Below are 19,449 nucleotides of genomic sequence, written 5' to 3' on the forward strand. Positions count from 1 at the left end.
CCATGCTGTTTTGGTTACCATAGCCTTGTAGTACAGTTTGAAGTCAGGTAGTGTGATGCCTCCAGCTTTGTTCTTTTGGCTTATGATTGTCTTGGCAATGCGGGGTCTTTTTGTGTTCCATATGAACTTTAAAGTAGTTTTTTCCAGTTCTGTGAAGAAAGTCATTGGTAGCGTAATGGGGATGGCATCTATAAATTACCTTGGGCAATATGGCCATTTTCACGATATTGACTCTTTCTATCCATGAACATGGAATGATCTTCCATTTGTTTGTGTCCTCTTTTATTTCATTGAGCAGTGGTTTGTAGTTCTTCTTGAAGAGGTCCTTCACATCCCTTGTAAGTTGGATTTCTAGGCATTTTATTCTCTTTGAAGCAATTGTGAATGTGAGTCCACTCATGATTTGGCTCTGTTTCTCTTACTGGTGTATAAGAATGCTTGTGATTTTTTGCACATTGATTTTGTATCCTGAGACTTTGCTGAAGTTGCTTATCAGCTTAAGGAGATTTTGGGCTGAGATGATGGGGTTTTCTAAATATACAATCATGTCATCTGCAAACAGGGACAATTTTACTTCCTCTTTTCCTAGTTGAATATCCTTTATTTATTTCTCCTGCCTGATTGCCCTGACCAGAACTTGCAACACTATGTTGAATAGGAGTGGTGAGAGAGGGCATCCCTGTCTTGTGCCAGTTTTCAAAGGGAATGCTTCCAGTTTTTGCCCATTCAGGATGATATTGGCTGTGGGTTTGTTATAAATAGCTCTTATTATTTTGAGATACATTCTATCAATAACAAATGTATTGAGAGTTTTTATCATGAAGGGCTGTTGAATTTTGTCACAGACCTTTTCTGCATCTATTGAGATAATCATGTCGTTTTTGTCTTTGGTTCTGTTTGTATGCTGGATTACATTTATTGATTTGTGTGTGTTTTACCAGCCTTGCATCCCAGGGATGAAACCCATTTAATCATGGTGGATAAGCTTTTTGATGTGCTGCTGGATTCGGTTTGCCAGTATTTTATTGAGGATTTTTGCATCGATGTTCATCAGGGATATTTGTCTAAAATTCTCTTATTTTGTTGTGCCTCTTCCAGGCTTTGGTATCAGGATGATGCTGGCCTCATAAAATGAGTTAGGGAGGATTCCTTCCTTTTCTATTTATTGGAATAGTTTTAGAAGGAATGGTACCAGCTCCTCCTTGTACCTCTGGTAGAGTTCGGCTGTGAGTCCATCTGGTCCTGGAGTTTTTTTTGGTTGGTAGGCTATTAATTATTCCCTATTCTATTTCTGAACCTGTTATTGGTCTATCCAGGGATTCAACTTCTTCCTGATTTAGTGTTGGGAGAGTGTGTATGTCCAGGAATTTATCCATTTCTTCTAGGTTTTCTAGTTTATTTGCATAGAGGTGTTAAAGTGTTCTCTGATGGTAGTTTGTATTTCTGTGGGATTGGTGGTGATATCCCCTTTATCATTTTTTATTGCGTCTATTTGGTTCTTCTCTCTTCTCTTCTTTATTAGTTTTGCTAGTGGTCTATCGATTTTGTTGATCTTTTCAAAAAACCAGCTCCTGGATTCACTGATTTTTTTTTTAAGGGTTTTTTGTGTCTCTTTCTCCTTCAGTTCTGCTCTGATCTTAGTTATTTCTTGCCTTCTGCTAGCTTTTGAATGTGTTTGCTCTTGCTTCTCTAGTTCTTTTAATTGTGATGTCAGGGTGTCAATTTTAGATCTTTCCTGCTTTCTCTTGTGGGCATTTAGTGCTATAAATTTCCCTCTACACACTGCTTTAAATGTGTCCCAGAGATTCTGGTATGTTGTATCTTTGTTCTCATTGGTTTCAAAGAACATCTTTATTTCTGCCTTCATTTCTTTATGTACCCAGTAGTCATTCAGGAGCAGGTTGTTCAGTTTCCATGTAGTTGGGAGGTTTTGAGTGAGTTTCTTAATCCTGAGTTCTAGTTTGATTACACTGGTCTGAGAGACAGTTTGTTATAATTTCTGTTCTTGTACATTTGCTGAGGAGTGCTTTACTTCCAATTATGTGGTCAATTTTGGAATAAGTGTGATGTGGTGCTGAAAAGAATGTATATTCTGTTGATTTGGGGTGGAGAGTTCTGTAGATGTCTATTAGGTCTGCTTGGTGCAGAACTGAGTTCAATTCCTGGATATCCTTGTTAACTTTCTGTTTCGTTGATCTGTCTAATGTTGACAGTGGGGTGTTAAAGTCTCCCATTATTATTGTGTGGGAGTCTAAGTCTCATTGTAAGTCTCTATAGACTTGCTTTATGAATCTGGGTGCTCCTGTATTGGGTGCATATATATTTAGGATAGTTAGCTCTTCTTGTTGAATTGATCCCTTTACCATTATGTAATGGCCTTCTTTGTCTCTTTTGGTCTTTGTTGGTTTAAAGTCTGTTTTATCAGAGACTAGGATTGCAACCCCTGCCTTTTTTTTGTTTTCCATTTGCTTGGTTAGATCTTCCTCCATCCCTGTATTTTGAGCCTATGTTTGTCTCTGCATGTGAGATGGGTCTCCTGAATACAGCACACTGATGGGTCTTGACTCTTTATCCAATTTGCCAGTCTGTGTCTTTTAATTGGACCATTTAGTCCATTTACATTTAAGGTTAATATTGTTATGTGTGAACTTGATCCTGTCATTATGATGTTAGCTGGTTATTTTGCTCGCTAGTTGATGCAGTTTCTTCCTAGCAGCGATGGACTTTACATTTTACATGTTTTTGCAATGGCTGGTACCTGTTGTTCGTTTCCATGTTTAGTGCTTCCTTCAGGATCTCTTGTAGGGCAGGCCTGATGGTGACAAAATCTCTCAGCATTTGTTTGTCTGTAAAGGATTTTATTTCTCCTTCACTTACGAAACTTAGTTTGGCTGGATATGAAAATCTGGGTTGAAAATTCTTTTCTTTAAGAATGTTGAATATTGGCCCCCACTCTCTTTTGGCTTGTAGAGTTTCTGCCGAGAGATCCACTGTTAGTCTGATGGGCTTCCCTTTGTGGGTAACCCGACCTTTCTCTCTGGCTGCCCTTAACAGTTTTTCCTTCATTTCAACTTTGGTGAATTTGACAATTATGTGTCTTGAAGTTGCTCTTCTCGAGGAGTATCTTTGTGGCATTCTCTGTATTTCCTGAATTTAAATGTTGGCCTGCCTTGCTAGGTTGGGGAAGTTCTGGATAATATCCTGCAGAGTGTTTTCCAACTTGGTTCTATTCTCCCCATCACTTTCAGGTACACCAATCAGATATAGATTTGGTCTTTTCACATAGTCCCATATTTCTTAGAGGCTTTGTTCATTTCTTTTTTCTCTTTTTTTCTCGAAACTTCTTGCTTCATTTCATTCATTTGATCTTCAATCACTGATACCCTTTCTTCCTGTTGATCGAATCGGTTACTGAAGCTTGTGCATTTGTCACGTAGTTCTCGTGCCATGGTTTTCAGCTCTATCAGGTCATTTAAGGACTTCTCTACATTGGTTATTCTAGTTAGCCATTCATCTAATCTTTTTTCAAGGTTTTTAGCTTCTTTGCGATGGGTTTGAACTTCCTCCTTTAGCTCGGAAAAGTTGGATCATCTGAAGCCTTCTTCTCTCAATTCGTCAAAGTCATTCTCCATCCAGCTTTGTTCCGTTGCTGGCAAGGAGCTGTGTTCCTTTGGAGGGGGAGAGACACTCTGATTTTTAGAATTTTCAGCTTTTCTGCTCTGTTTTTTCCCCATCTTTGTGGCTTTATCTACCTTTGGTCTTTGATGATGGTGACATGCAGATGGGGTTTTGGTGTGGATGTCCTTCTGTTTGTTAGTTTTCCTTCTAACAGTCAGGGCCCTCAGCTGCAGGTCTGTTGGAGTTTGCTGGAGGTCCACTCCAGACCTTGTTTGCCTGGGTATCAGCTGCAGAGGCTGCAGAAGAGTGAATATTGCTGAACAGCAAATGTTGCTGCCTGATCATTCCTCTGGAAGCTTCGTCTCAGAGGGGTACCCAGCTGTGTGAGGTGTCAGTCTGCCCCTACTGGGCAGTACCTCCCAGTTAGGCTACTCGGGGGTCAGGGACCCACTTGAGCAGGCAGTCTGTCCGTTCTCAGATCTCAAACTCCATGCTGGGAGAACCATTACTCTCTTCAAAGCTGTCAGACAGGGACATTTAAATCTGCAGAGGTTTCTGTTGCCTTTTGTTTGGCTATACCCTGTCCCCAGAGGTGGATTCTACAGAGGCAGGCAGGCTTCCTTGAACTGTGGTGGGCTCCACCCAGTTCAAGTTTCCTGGTGGCTTTGTTTACCTACTCAAGCCTCAGCAATGGTGGGCACCCCTCCCCCAGCCTTGCTGCCACCTTGCAGTTAGATCTCAGACTGCTATGCTAGCAATGAGGGAGGCTCTGTGCACGTGGGACCCTCTGAGCCAGGTGCGGGATAAAATCTCCTGGTGTGCCATTTGCTAAGACCCTTGGTAAAGCGCAGTATTAGGGTGGGAGTGACCCAATTTTCCAGGTGCTGTGTTTCACAATTTCCCTTGGTTAGGAAAGGGAATTCCCTTACCCCTTCCTGGGTGAGGTGATGCCTTGCCCTGCTTCAGCTCTCGCTTGGTGGGCTGCACCCACTGTCCTGCCCCCAGTGTCAGATACACCCCGGTGAGACGAACCCGGTACCTCAGTTGGATATGCAGAAATCACCTGTCTTCTGTGTCACTCACGCTTGGAGCTGTAGCCTGGAGCTGTTCCTGGTTGGCCATCTTGGAACCACTTGGCTCATGGATATTTAGAAATGTGTTTTTTTAATTTCCAAATTTTGGAAATATTCTTATTTTCTTTCTGTTACTGCTAGTTTAATTCCTTCATGGCCAAAGAGTATACTTTGTATAATTTCAGTTTTCAAAATGTGTTATTTTATGGCCCAGTATATGATCTGTCTTTATGAATACCCCATAAGCATGTGAAAAGAATGTGTATTCTGGTGTTTTTGGTTGTGTGTTCTGTAAACACCTATTAAATCCAGTTGGTTGATGGTGGTGTTCTTGTACAACCTTGCCTTTCCTCCTTTTCTGTCTCCTCATACTATTGAGAGGGAACAGTTAAAATCTCCAATGATAATTGTGAATTTTCCTGTTTCTCCTTTCATTTTTGTCAGCTTTGCTCCATGAATTTTAAGCTCATTTTTGATGCATATATATTTAGGAATATTATGTATTCTTATGTACATTGCATCATATGTCCATCATTATGTAATGTCCCTCTTTATCCTTGGTAATTTGTTGTGCTGAATGATATCAATATAGTCACTCCCGCTTTCTTTGGATTAGGTTTTCATGGTATATTGTTTTTCACTCTTTCACTTTACGTGTATCTATATCATTATATTTGAAGTGAGTTTCTTGCACTTCTACACCTGCATCTGAGTCCAGGGGCAGGTGTTGATAGGAGAGAGAGGGAAAAGAGCTATGACAGTTGGCTGCTTTAGAATTACGGTTTCACTAATGGATAACTTGGCATCTCAATCTTCACTTTTCCAAAATTTTTACTTGAGTATATTCATAAAGCTGAAGTGAAGGAGGCAGTAGAGAGGTAGCATTTGAGGGTGGAAAATACAAAACTCATTCCAGACACTAGGTCAGCAGTCCTCAAACATCAGAGTTTGAATATAAGAATTCTATTATAAATCTAGATTCCTAGGCTACATCTACAGAGATTATGCTTTGGTAGTTCTAGGCTGGGGTCTGAAAAACTGCATCATCATGTCCCAGGTAGCTCCGATGCAGAGACTCTAAGGACAGCACTATGAAATGTTTTTTCTTATCTAATGATTGTGGTAGGACACCTGATATTATGTGGCTATCTTAGAACTCATTACTCAAGAACAAGGCAGGACTAAGTTCATTCACACAGATAAGTGGATAAGGTTGGGAAATTTTAATTGTGTTTCAATTGTACTTCAACTTAGACTTTGTCCCTTTTTTGGTAGGCCAATTTTAGCACACATTTGTTAACTGGACTTATCTATGCTATTTAGATAAAGTGGCTCTGAAAAGACTTGGTGTGATTGGTAATATATAAAAAAAAATTGAAGATATTTGTGTAATTGACTCAGTTTGTCAGTTATTTCTTCTCTTTTCAGATATCTACCTTCTTCAGTCTTCTAAGCTGCTTTTTTCTTTTTTATTTACCATTTATAGAGAATCCAGAGTAGAGGAATTGCTAGTTTTTAAAGCCTTTGCTTTCCATCAAGTCTTGTGTGACCAACATATACGTCTTCCATCTTCAGCAACTCTGTTTCAACAATATCCCTTCAACTTTCATGTGAGATTATAAAGATAGGTTTTTTTTTTTAGCCAAGTGCTTTATTCCATGATATAATAGATAGTATGAGAATCATCTGCTGTTACCAGTAGCTTTATCTTTTTAGACCACTTGAATTATATTTTATGTGGATCCTGAAATAGTAATGGAAACTAATCATCATGTCTTCAGTTCTGAGCATGCTAAATAGACCATAACTTTTTTAAACAATCAAGCCACCCATAGTTTGCCAAAGATGATGATTGGACAATTGATGACCTTTATATAATTGTGCATGTTATTTTTCCATATTAAATGAGTTCCTTGGATTTGGAAATGAAACTATCATTAAGAACATATGTAGTATAATGGAATTCAGAACCGGATGCCTCAATGTTGTTATTCTTATCACTGTTTTATTCATGGAAAATGGTGCTAAATGTTTTAGATGTATGTAAACTTTCTGACCACAAGGTGTATGTTTAGTATTTTACTAAAAAGTAATTTGCTAAGTAATATTGTAGTGTCCTAGAAGAGTGTCTACATTTCTGAAAGGAGAGTAATTTTCTTCTTTCCCTCTGAGAAACTATCTGATATCACTACAATGAAGTTATTCCTTTGGGGTTAAGAAATAAAATAATATACTATTTTCATCCTAGTTTACTTTTCCAATATCACTCATTTAGGGATGATTCTGTGCTTTGGAAAATGTATATTGTATGCATAAATGAACTTGGGTTTCTCACCTAAGAAAAAATAGAGAAATTTACAATGCCCAGTACATGAGGACTAAATCTGCCATGATAATGCTATTGAATTTGGGCATGTAAATAGCTGAAATTTGCAAGAAAAACAAAACAAAACAAAGAGCAGACCCTTGGATGATTTGGGAAGTAAAAGATAAAAATAGTAGGAGGTTGGAGAAGAATTCTTGTAAAAAGACAGCACTTGTTACCATAGGCATTGGTACCCAGGGAAAATCTGGGGTACCATTGCTAGGCACTATGTTATATAACAGATCTCATGTTTGCTTTTCTAATTGGTATTTGACCTAGTAATATTCTTTTTGATTCATATGTATTATCTATTTTCTCCTGTGGCCAGTAGCAAACAGGAGAAACCATTGCATAAATATGCAATGAATATTTATCTAACAGAAGAAATAAAGATGAATGTATTTGTTACTAAATAAATTCAATTGCTGTAACAAAGATACTTAAAATAATAGCAAGTAAAAGAATAGAAAATTGTTTTTCTCTCCTCTAGTCGTCTGAGTGGGAACTGTGAGGTTGATATGGTAGTCTGACTTTCATCAGGGATCAGAATCTTTTGTCTTAGTGCTCTACCATCTTTGACACATGGTTTCTACCTCATACTCCTACCAGATCATCTGCATTTCTGCCAGCACGAAGGAGGAAATGTAGAAAGGAAGGCCATATCATATCTCTGCTAACATCTGTTTACTCACATTCCAATAGCTATAACTTGATCAAATGGCAATGCTTAGTTGCAGGGAAGACTGAGAGAAATGTAGTCTCTATCTAGATGGTCATATTACTTACCTAAGTAAGGAGAGGATGGATATTGTTTGGACTACTGAAAGCTGGTACCACAATAAGTACACTCAGATGTGAGCTTAAATATTCTGTAAGCGTGAAGAAAACTGTTCATTGTAATACAAGCAATAAGTATGAAATAAGAATTGTAGGAAATGCTTATATTTAAAGAAAGCTTAAATATGTTAAAAATATTTATAATTTCAGCAGCAGATATGACATCCAGGAATAGAAGCCCAACTAGGTATTGAAACTATGGGTGTAGACAAAGGAGGAAATTTCTTAGTAAAAGTGGCATCAGAATATCTGAAAAATAGGACTTTTTCAAAGTACACCCACTTCTATCCACCTAAAGTCTTTGAGAGGCCTTCATACCACCAGGTGTATTCTATTTGTTAAGAATCATGAAGCAGAGAAAGAAAGATGGAGACCAACCTAAATCCTTCACAAGTCTTAAAGCCTCTCAAGAAAGGGTAAGTCTCTTCATCAGATATATCTACCTCTCTTACTAAATAGGGTCTCTGATATTGTTTCTGCTTCTTCCCTCTTTCAGGGTGCTTTTCAGGAAACAATGATCATTTTTTGGCAATTAATCAGAAGAAGAGTGGGAAGCCGGTATTCGTTTATCAGCAGTCACAAGACATTGAGAAGAGCCTGGATATAGCCCCACAAAAAATCTATAGACATGGCTACCATTCTTCTTCCGAAGCTCAAGTAAGCAAACACCACCAGATTGTCAATTCAGCATTTCCTAGAGCTGCATATGACCCGTCTGTCAATCTGCTGGCCATGGATGGTCAAGATCTTGAAGTGGAAAATCTTCCAATTCCAGCAGCAAATGTAATTGTGGTGGTAAGTAGTATGTTAAACTGATGCTGAGGCTGATGTTGATGCTTTCCTGTCATTGATACCTGAAAAAAGAAAAACACTGATTGTGAATAGTTGTCAATGAATCCCAATGGGTATGTACCACAGCACTTATTCTGTGGTACTTCTAATTTGTTACTTGACTATTGTCTGTTTTCTTCCTCTTATGAAATCAGAAAACTTGTCTGTATCCTCTGCTCATAGCAGAATGCATGGTACATGGTAGATGCTTAATAAATATTTGAATAAAAGATTACTTTAGAAAGGCCTTATAATTATAGTTGAATATATCTTATGCTGAGCCTCCTGCCTTCTGTGAGAATCTGTTTTAAGCAGATAGGCCTTAGTCTCAGCCTGTGTAAATAAATAGTACTTATTGAAGATCCTCTGGTCACTTGACTCAAATGCCAATAAATGAGACAACTGAAAGGGAGAGGTGGGTAGAGGGAGAGTAGTTTTCTGTCACTGGAGCAAATAAAATGAGTTGGGAGTAGTTGATAGATAATATTTCTGATATTAATGATAAGCACCATTATTTATTAATCAAAGTGATAAAATGATCCCATTGCTTATGTTCTTAAAGTTCCCTTGCTTGTATAACCCAGATCAGAGGTTCCCAAATTGTGGAGGCATCATAGTTTAAATACATGCTGAGGTTGGCACCCTATTTGGACTATAGTTACTCTCTGGTTTATCACCATAATAGGAGGATCCACACTGAAACTATAAATCAGTAGTTAAATGGTTGTTATTGCATCTCTGCTCCAAAATATAATCAAATGAGTTGATTTGTGAGGCCAAGATAATTCAGTGAAACCGTTTGCATTTTGGCAACTTCTCTATGCACCAAATGTAATTAAATTTAAGAAGCTTCTTTTTTTTCTTTATTTTTTTTTAACCTACTACATATAGTATACTTTACTTAGTATTGAGAATCAAAGTTCCATTCATCGATGTTTTCAACTAACATACGCTGAGTATTTATGATCTAGGTTCCCCTTGGGATATCTGGAAATAGAGACAAATGAAATACAGTTTCTTGTTTTGCTTGGAAAATGTCTGGAGGGAAATATCAATAATTCAATAAAAATCACAAGCTAAGAACACAAGATGAACTCTTGTTAAGAGAAAATATGTGGTTCACTTGGCATCCTGAAATACTTGAACAAGTTTTCTGCATTTACATGAGTAGCAGATGTTCTGAAGGTGAAAGTTATGTACTGTGTTTATTCAGTGAAGATAAATGATGTCAATGATGTCTCTGTATCTGGAGATGCTCCTGTTAATGCTAGGGCTCATGGGAGATGTTTCCTCTAGTGACCATCATATATCCATAGTCATCAACTCTTAAAGTCACTGTGAATTACAGTTCAAGAGGCTTGTTCTATCTTGTAATGTCATGTACTGTCTAGTTAATTTGATATTATGGACAATAAAAGGCATCGATGAGGAATTCTGGCAGGTCATTTCACTTTCAGCTTATTTGTGGTTTGGAGATTCATGAAGAAGCTGTGCTTTTTCTTTTGGGTGATGATTACATAGAGGCAGTAGGCAATTTTGCTGCATTAACTTTCCCTAGCCTCTTTTGATCTAGCCTCTAACCATGCTGTGGCTTTGGTAGCTGGCAACACCAATTTCCAGTTCTAATGTTTCCGGTAATCCACTTATTACTTATGTACATGATGATTTAGTACCAAAACCGGGGAGGCAGGATTATTTTTTAAATAAATCAATAATGTTTAGCTTCCTCAAAAAGCAAAGGGGTGATGCAATTAAATATCAGCTGATTTGAAGACGCATTCCATACAGAAAATGGATATATGGATGGGGCATACAGGAAGCAAGGGATGTATTCTGGGGCAGCATAATGACTTTAACGGAATAATTTATGTATTTGTGCATATCGTGTGTACATGTATATGAAACATATATATCAATGCAGACCTTGCTTGAGGGACATTGTAGTGGTACTAAGAATTATTTTGAGACTGAATTTATACTGAAATAGACTGTGTTCATGACTATCAGTATCTTGAACTGGAGAAATTATGGGCATTTTTTTTTTCCAGCCAGGGTAAAAAGCTACACTCAACCTCTAAAATTTATATGTAACTTCTAAGACTTCCTAGCTCAGAAGGAAGGATCAAGCATTCCTCCTCCAATACTTTTTCTCTTTCTTGTTTCAAATATCATTGAGTTTTAGAATGCTACATTTAAAAAGGATATGAAAGTTACATGTGTCTCTCCTCTCTTCCTGATTCCCATTTGCCACCACAAAGCATTTCATAAGAGCATTTGTCCACAAATGAATTTTTTCCTCTTTCTTCTTTTTATTAGTAATCAGGAAAATTTAGAGTTTATTTGTTACAAGGAGAGTACAGCACAATTAGAATGCTCATCCCAAATAATGCTAACTATGTTCCGGAAACTCAATTAAGCTGTTATTAGGATTTCTGTGCAAGTACAATGTAGAGAGGATATGAATGCCTCAAGGTCAGTGCTATGGTAAGGGGAAAAAAATACGGCTTTAGATAAAAATGTGCTATAAAATCCGTAGCTCTTGTCACTGGATCCCCAGGATATTTGTCAAGACACAAGGCCACAACACCAGGAAGGAGGGAACCCAGAGGTGCAAGTGAAAGTGGTGGAATGGTAGCAACTACAGGCCATTTCAGTTCAGCATAGGCTGCTGAGTGAAGAATGTTCTATCCTGGCCAGAATCTGAGCAAACTGGGGACTAGTAAGGCTTGGGAATATAAGGGGTGGTTTTTTACATCAGTGAAAGGGCATGGAAATGGGAAGATTATGATCTACTCTGTTACATGGACTTGTGGGAAAGAAAAATAAAGGGAAGGACAAGAAGAGGGAGGAGAAGAAAGAGGAGGAGCAGCAGCAGGGGAAGGAAAGGAGTCAAGGAGCGAAGGGAAAAAGAAGGGGGAGAAGGGAGGAGAGGATACAGTGGCAACTTTTAGGGAAGCGGGAAGCATTCTGTGAGCACATAGGAAGACGGTGGTGAGTGTCCAGGGACTTGTGATCCTCTCCTTGAGATCCTAGAATCCTAAAACTTCTTGTCTTCCTCACCATTCACCCAGATCAACACATAGACATTCTATTGTTTCTGTGACACAGAATATTCTTTGCAAATACTTTTTATCAGGTATTTGACTTAGAAAGCTATTAAAGCCAAAAACTTGTGATATCTATGGGTTTTAATTACATTCTAAACTCAGGTTTATGGCATACCTCAGCTTTGTTCTCCTGTTGACTACCTTTTGAGATTCATCTTATAGGTAAAGTAATAATCTCTAGACATTATTTGAAGGGCTTTGAAAGTCCAGCTCTCTCACTGCTTTGCCACAGTAAATACATTTTGTAGCATTTACTGTGTGGTGTGAATAAATAACTGTTGGACACTTTTTCAATAGACAAATTGGTTTAATTATAATTTTATATTTGTATAGTGGATTACTCAAAGGATGGGCTTAGTCTATGTACATATCAACAGAATTCAGCCATGTCACGGAAGATGTATTGGTGAGGAATACTTTGTCGCAAGTGATGACAAATCCAACCCAAACTGGAGAAAATTTATTGGTTCAAATACCAACACTTTTGTAGTATATTTAGCTTTAGATATGATTCAGTCAACAGTTAACATTTCTCCTGACATACGAGAAAGTTAAGATTGCTGGGATATGTCTTAAAATTCAGACTGTTTGCCAATGAGGACTATGCTTTAATACAACCTATTGGGTTCATTATATTTTGACTCTGAAAAGTCTCAAATTTGTGAAAAACTACAGTAGCCTGTATACTTCTTGACAGTGATTACTCATATAGTAGGGACAATAGGTCTGTGCTGAGCTATGGAGAAGCAGATGTCTAGGCTTATTCTTGAGCTAAGTGACTTGCTCATGGTGGGCAAACTCACAGAAAGCATGGTTCAAATACAGGCTTTGGGAAATTTTTTGAATTAATATGTGTTAAGGGCATAAGGGATCAAAATAGTAAATGTAATACCAAGTCCAAAATACTAAATTGGTGAAATGCACAAGTCTACTATAATGTGAGGTGTGACTCAGATGTGCTTCAATACAGTCCCAGAACACCTGTGCCAAGTTCCTAGATGGATGCATATAAAGCCCTAAGATAATCAATCTGATTTTAAAAGTTGCAATACAAGGAGATTGGTTAAACAACAACTATTGAAAATACATGCATGGAAATTTACAAATGGAAAAGGAGAAATCATAGAGCAATCTGAGTCCAAATGAGAAATTAAAGAATGATAAGGGAGGCATCACAAGTGAGTGGGAAAAGAGTATTGGCCATGTGAGATTGGCACAATTGAATAGCTTTCTGGCAAAAAAAAAAAAAAAATCACGATAGTGATAAGTAAATTATTTTTTGCTAAGCGTAAAACATTGATAGTATACTAAGAACTATGCAAGTATTATCTCATATAATTGTTACAGCAAGTCTATGGCAACAACAAAACTATTATCTCTGTTTGATTCTTTGCTTTTCTTTCCCTCATAAATTATTGGAACATGCTACAAACTGGTCACTATCCATTCTTTCCCATTTTTGTTATTGTGATCTGCAGAAAGTTTGAATCAGATCATATCACACCACACCACACACACACACACACACACACACACACACACATTCACGACTGCCTTTTCATTGCGATTGAACTAAAATTCAAACATTTTCCCATGTCCTACATCCTACATCACCTGGGATCCAAGATCCCCAGAACTCTTGCTTAAGGATTCTGATTCCATAGTTCTGGGATGGATCCCAGGAATCAATGCATTCAGGAAGCATTCTGGAGGATACTTGGGTTTTCAGAGGTTTAGGAAGCATAGCACACAACCTGGCCTATCCCTGTGTCTCTGAGTCCATTTCCCACTACTCCACCTCTCCTTGACTCCTTGCAAACTGCTCTGGCTTTCTCTCTTCCTCAGGACAGCGAGCCTATTCCTGCCTTAATCAGGAATTTTATCCTTGCTGTTCTACCTAGAATAACACACTTCCTGTAAATCTTGTGTCTAGCACATAATGAAGCCTCATTAATTATTTTTAAATTAATAAATAAATGTCAAATAATAGAATGCAGTTGTTTTAGACACTGAGATGATGAATGATTTTTTTATTGCATTTTTTAACCTCAACCTGCAGTAAATTTCCTACTTTTTTCTTCACCTTATTACTTAATTTTTTTTTTTTTTTTTTTGACAGTCTTGCTCTGTTGCCCAAGCTGCAGTGCAGTGGCGCGATCTCGGCTCACTGCAACCTTCACCTCCTGGGCTCAAGCGATTCTCCTGCCTCACCCTCTCAAGTAGCTGGGACTACAGGCATGCACCACCATGCCCAGCTAAATTTTTTGTCTTTTTAGTAGAGATGGGGTTTCACCATGTTGGCCCAGCTGGTCTCACACTCCTGACCTCAAGTGATCTACCTGCCTCGGCCTCCCAAAGTGCTGGGATTACAGGCATGAGATACTGTGCCTAACCCCTACTTAAATTTTTAACAGACAGCTTGGATAGTTTTCAGGAACAAATTTCAAAAGTAGAAATGTAAAACCAAAAAGAAAATAAACATTGGGAACATATACCATCACTGAAAGGAGGAGGGAGCTGTCTTACACCTAGCCAGAGTGACACTGTTTACAGCTTCCAAAGACATTTATGTCCACCTGCCTGCATTATTTTTCTTCATAGTCCTTATGAAGCGCTTCTAGCTAATACCTTTTATGTCTCTTTCTTCCCCAGTTATAATGTATATTCCACAAGGTTGAGATTTTTCTATTTTGTTCCTGCTATATTTCCAGTGACCACAATGATATAGGGGCTCATAACTATTTATTTGAGAAAGAATGAGTTGATGCCAAAAAAAAAACACAATTCAAAAGCTTGTAATTAAATAGTACATCTCATTATCAAGAAAATATGATTGAGTACATAATTTTAACACTTAATTACCTATTATCATATGATCTTGTTTTACATTTTATCTCCCTACCTAGAGTGGAAATTCCATTAAAAATATACTTGTTTTGCATCTGTAACCTTTCAATAGCAAATGTAAAATAGCTAGTCAATGAATATTGATGATTGCTTAATCTATTTCCAGGATTCAGAATCATTTGACTTGACTTAAAGGATCCACAGTAGCCATTTCACAGATACTAATAAAAAATAAAATACAGTTTCCAGTTAGATTTTATTTTTAAGAAAGTCTAGAAAAAGAAATTCAATGATCTACTCCAGAAGTTTGGTTGAACTTTTGTTCTTCTCTTAACCTAATGTTAATGCTTCCTATTAAATTATAAGATCTTATATAATCACCTTCTTATATAATCGCCAGACTTGCATTGCAGAAAGTTTCATGCTTAGATTTCCCCAGCTATTACTGTATCCTTGCACAATACTCTTGAAGTAGAAATTCCGTTCTTGAGCTTGGCATCCTGACAGTCATAACTGTCACCATCTGTTGCTTTTCACCATTTCTAGCTATTAAAGCAGCAAGGAAGATGCTGGAATGCAGTCTGGAAAAGCTAGAGGCTAAGCCTTAGCAATGTCTGTATGAGGTTACAACCCTGGACCACTCAGTGTGTCTGCTTGTTTGGGATCATATACACTCAATATTAGGACGAATCAAGTCTTAAAAGAGAGCTGGTTTAATTGATTGTCATTACTAAAGATAGGCCCTGCTCTCCAGGTGCAATGAATGGGCAGGGAATAATTTAGTAATATTTTTGTTCTGATTCAAAAAATTACACATTTTCATGTAGTTGTGGAACATTTAGAAACTTTAGATATGGAAAAGGGGAAATAAAAACCATCCTTAACCAGCTGGGCGTGGTGGCTCAAGCCTGTAATCCCAGCACTTTGGGAGGCCAAGGCTGGCGGATCACGAGGTCAGGAGATTGGGACCATCCTGGCTAATACGGTGAAACCCCGTCTCTACTAAAAATACAAAAAATTAGCCGGGTGTGATGGCGGGCGCCTGTAGTCCCAGCTACTCGGGAGGCTGAGGCAGGAGAATAGCGTGAACCCAGGAGGTGTAGCTTGCAGTGAGCGGACATCACACCACCACACTCCAGCCTGGGCAATAGAATGAGACTCCATCTCAAAAAACAAAACAAAAAATCATCCTTAACTGTTAGATAACCAAGGTCATCTTGCTCTCTATATATATCCTTTTCTATGTACAGGTATGCATATATTTTTTACAAAAGTATGAAATCTGCATATATGTGCTTCATAATTTTTTACTTAGTTTATATGTTTACATTATGGATGGCTTTCCAAGTCATTCTCTTTGTACAGCATCACTTTTAACAGCTGCTAAAAATTTCATTGTATAGTAGCTTTCACACTTTTATAGATTGACATATTTCCAATACAGTCATTGATTTAAGGCCACTCATCCTGAGAAGGAGACACAAATGATGATGACTATATCAAATATAGTATTATTTTCGAAGCAACTGCCCAATTAATAATACTGAGAGAATTTGGTGAGCTTATCTCAGGGAAAGCTACTTTCTTTATAAACTCTTTATATAATTGCAGTATAGGATCTAATTTTTTTCATTTAGGCAAATTATGTGCATTTCATAGATCTTAGACCTTAATTCTTCAGTAAGGTGATATATTTAAAATAGCCAAAGGAGTAAACAGAACCAAAAAAGAGAATGTTCTGATTAGAAGATACAAAACATTCTATTTCAGAACTTACCTTAGAGGAAGAAGGACAGTGCTGTTCCTCTTTATGTTGGAGCCAGAAAAAACTTTATTTTTTTCTTTTTTTTTTTTTTGAGACAGAGTCTTGCTCTGTTGCCTAAGCTGGAGTGTAGTGGCACTATCTCAGCTCACTGCAAGCTCCGCCTCCCGGGTTCACGCCATTCCCCGGCCCCAGCCTCCTGAGTAGCTGGGACTACAGGCACCTGCCACCATGCCCAGCTTGCTTGCTTGCTTGCTTATTTATTTATTTATTTATTTATTTATTTTATTAATAGAGACAGGGTTTCACCATGTTAGCCAGGATGGTCTCGATCTCCTGACCTCGTGATCCGCCCGCCTTGGCCTCTCAAAGTGCTGGGACTACAGGCGTGAACCACCGCACCCGGCAAAAAACCTTTTTTAATCCAAAATTTCCACAATAATGTCAAAAAATGGGATCTGCAGATAAACAAAAATAGTATGTTTTCTTTGGAGCAAATATTTACTTGGAGCTTTCAGTTCTCTCTAAAATTTTCTTTGATTTTCCAGTTGTTAAGAACCATTCTCCCGTGTGTCTTTTGTTAATGACTTTGTCCCCATTTCTTTCTTTCCTTCTTTGTCTACTTATCTGTAATCATAAATGCCTGTAAATCATGCTTACTATCTTGTTACTGTTCAGTAGTTCAGTTAAAAATCTCACTGCTAATGGCTAAGTATACTGGGCTTTCTGGGCATTTGGCCCTGCTCCTGAGTGATGGGATTGGCACCACTTAGCAAAATGCTTTAGTTTTCTCACCGTGATCCCTATGACTCAGGTGGTAGAAACACGTGTTTCTTTCTCTTGCTTTAGGAAAAATACAAAAGCTAAAAGTACCTAGAAGGTTCTCTCCCTGGGCAAAGTTAAGAAGCTTAACTCACAGAGGTAGTCTACAATTGGAATGTGAGTCTAGAGTTCAGACAGGTCACAGTCAAAGCTTTAGACCTGGGAGATATCCACAGACCCACGCCTGGCAGTTAACACTGTATGAGTGGATGAGAGAATGCAGACAGAGGGAAAGAATTGAATAGAATAAGCTATCACTGTGGCAGAAGTAGAAAGAGGACCAACACAGAGAAGGAACAGATGGGAATGTAGGAGCTTCATTGCATAAATTCTTTTGGCAATCTTGACCACTCAAAAGATTTCAGCCAAATATTAGATTTTCATGACAATCAAAGTCTGCCTCCTAACTAATCCTTTCATTTCTTTCCTGGGAGGGTGTAAGACCCCAGATCTGGCTGTGACATTATTGTGACATGTGAAATAAAACTCAGTGTTTTAATAAGGTAGCATGGTTTCTACTGACATTTAAAAAAACTCAAAAAATGAAAAGCACGGGGCTTTTCATTTAACTTAGTATAGTCCTTGGCACACAATAGTTCTTAAGTACTTGAACCGAAAAGAAAGAGATTATCTGCAGGTTAAAGGAGAGAATTTGGGGGGAATGTGGAGAAATTGTCAAAATAAGCCAAGGCTATAGCTTAAGCTGTGTGAAGATACTGTTATTGTTAAGATATTATCCACACTCAGGTAATCATTTGGCTTACCAGAAAAATGGTTAGAGTGGTGAAAACATTGGAAGTAGTTCAAAAATAGCTATAGCATAATAGTGTTTGGCTCAAATCCTTGCTGTTTCCCCTCTAATTTTTATGTGACTTTTGTGACTTAGTAAGTCTGTGTTTCATTATCTTTTTTAACGTTGTCTTTGGAGATGGAGTTTTGTTCTTGTCACCCAGGCTAGAGTGCAATGGCGCCATCTCAGCTCACTGCAACCTCCACCTCCTAGGTTCAAGTGATCCTCCTGCCTCAGCCTCCCCAGTAGCTGGGTTTACAGGCACCCACCACTAGGTTCGGCTAATTTTTGTATTTTTAGTAGAAACAGGGTTTCACTATGTTGGCCAGGCTGGTATTAAACTCCTGCCACCCAGCCTTGGCCTCCCAAAGTGTGGGGATTACAGGCATGAGCCATTTCACCCAGCCTTCATTATCTTTTAAATGGGAGGATTAAAATTACCAACTTCATAGAGGTATATAGATTAAATGATACATTGAATACTCTTACATGTTGCCTAGTGCAATGAATACTCAATAAATAGTAACTATAGGGAGAGAAATGTTATTGCAAGGTACAGATCAAAGTAACTCATTAATATAACTGGGACTCAAACCAGTAGCAGAATAGGTGAGGATCTGGAGCTTACAAATACTTGAGGATATGAAGCCTCTTTGGGTGTTGGCAACAAGTAATATAAGTCTAAACGTTAGAAAATGCCTATCAAGGAAGAACAGCAATAGGTTTCAGATGAAGATTTTGGCAAATTTTTTAAAAAATGGGTCTTATTCAATCATTATATCCCCAGTCACTATGGGAGAATAAAGTTTATAAATAAATGTAAACACAGAGGCAAACTCTTGGGTCTTGCAGGGCTGGCCTGCTTGACTCTTATTTCTTGTTTCTCACTTTTCTCCAAAGTGTTCAGTATGATAAGGGTGGCTCTCCTGGTGATGTTTTAGTCTAGAGTGTTCTTGGTGTTCTTTATCCTCTGGGAACCCAGGGGCTGGGTAGCAGTCACAGCAGTGACTTAGGATACAGATTCTGACCATCACTCCTCCTATTTATCATAGCTAGTGATGGGGTGCAAAGAATCTTGGAATCAGCAATAACAAGTAAAGGAATAGTTCCAAAAGGAAATGCCTCCAGGGCTAAGCCAGTGTACATACTTAATGACAAAGCTTCTAGCTTTGGAGATCTCTTCACTTTCTCTTGCACAGGATTAGATTTCAATTTGCTTCTTGGAGTTTGGAAAGAAAGATGTGGATGTAGAATTCAGTGGTCCAGCCACGGGTGACAGAATAAAAACCTTTAACCAGGTTGAAGAAGATTGGTGATAGAGTTATCAATATGAAACTAAACAACAAATCCAACAGCATAACGCAAAGGCTGTGTCACAATAGTGACACAATAAACAC

The 19,449-nt window shown here is 38.1% G+C and overlaps 1 protein-coding gene across 2 annotated transcripts in view; it reads left to right on the plus strand.

The window, feature by feature from the left end:
• The window catches only part of PTPRR (protein tyrosine phosphatase receptor type R), a 289,686-nt gene that overhangs the window by 24,119 nt on the left and 246,118 nt on the right, over positions 1–19,449 (plus strand). For both annotated transcript variants that reach the window (XR_004439734.1, XM_033221272.1), the window contains exon 2: positions 8,390–8,688. Coding sequence is in view for 1 of the 2 variants with exons in the window: in XM_033221272.1 (XP_033077163.1) it covers positions 8,390–8,688 (299 nt within the window). In the remaining variant the exon portion in view is untranslated. The remainder of the gene's footprint in view (positions 1–8,389; positions 8,689–19,449) is intronic.

The sequence above is a fragment of the Trachypithecus francoisi genome, unplaced genomic scaffold (genome assembly GCF_009764315.1).
Source record: "Trachypithecus francoisi isolate TF-2019V2 unplaced genomic scaffold, Tfra_2.0 Lachesis_group11, whole genome shotgun sequence".
Classification (NCBI taxonomy): domain Eukaryota; kingdom Metazoa; phylum Chordata; class Mammalia; order Primates; family Cercopithecidae; genus Trachypithecus; species Trachypithecus francoisi.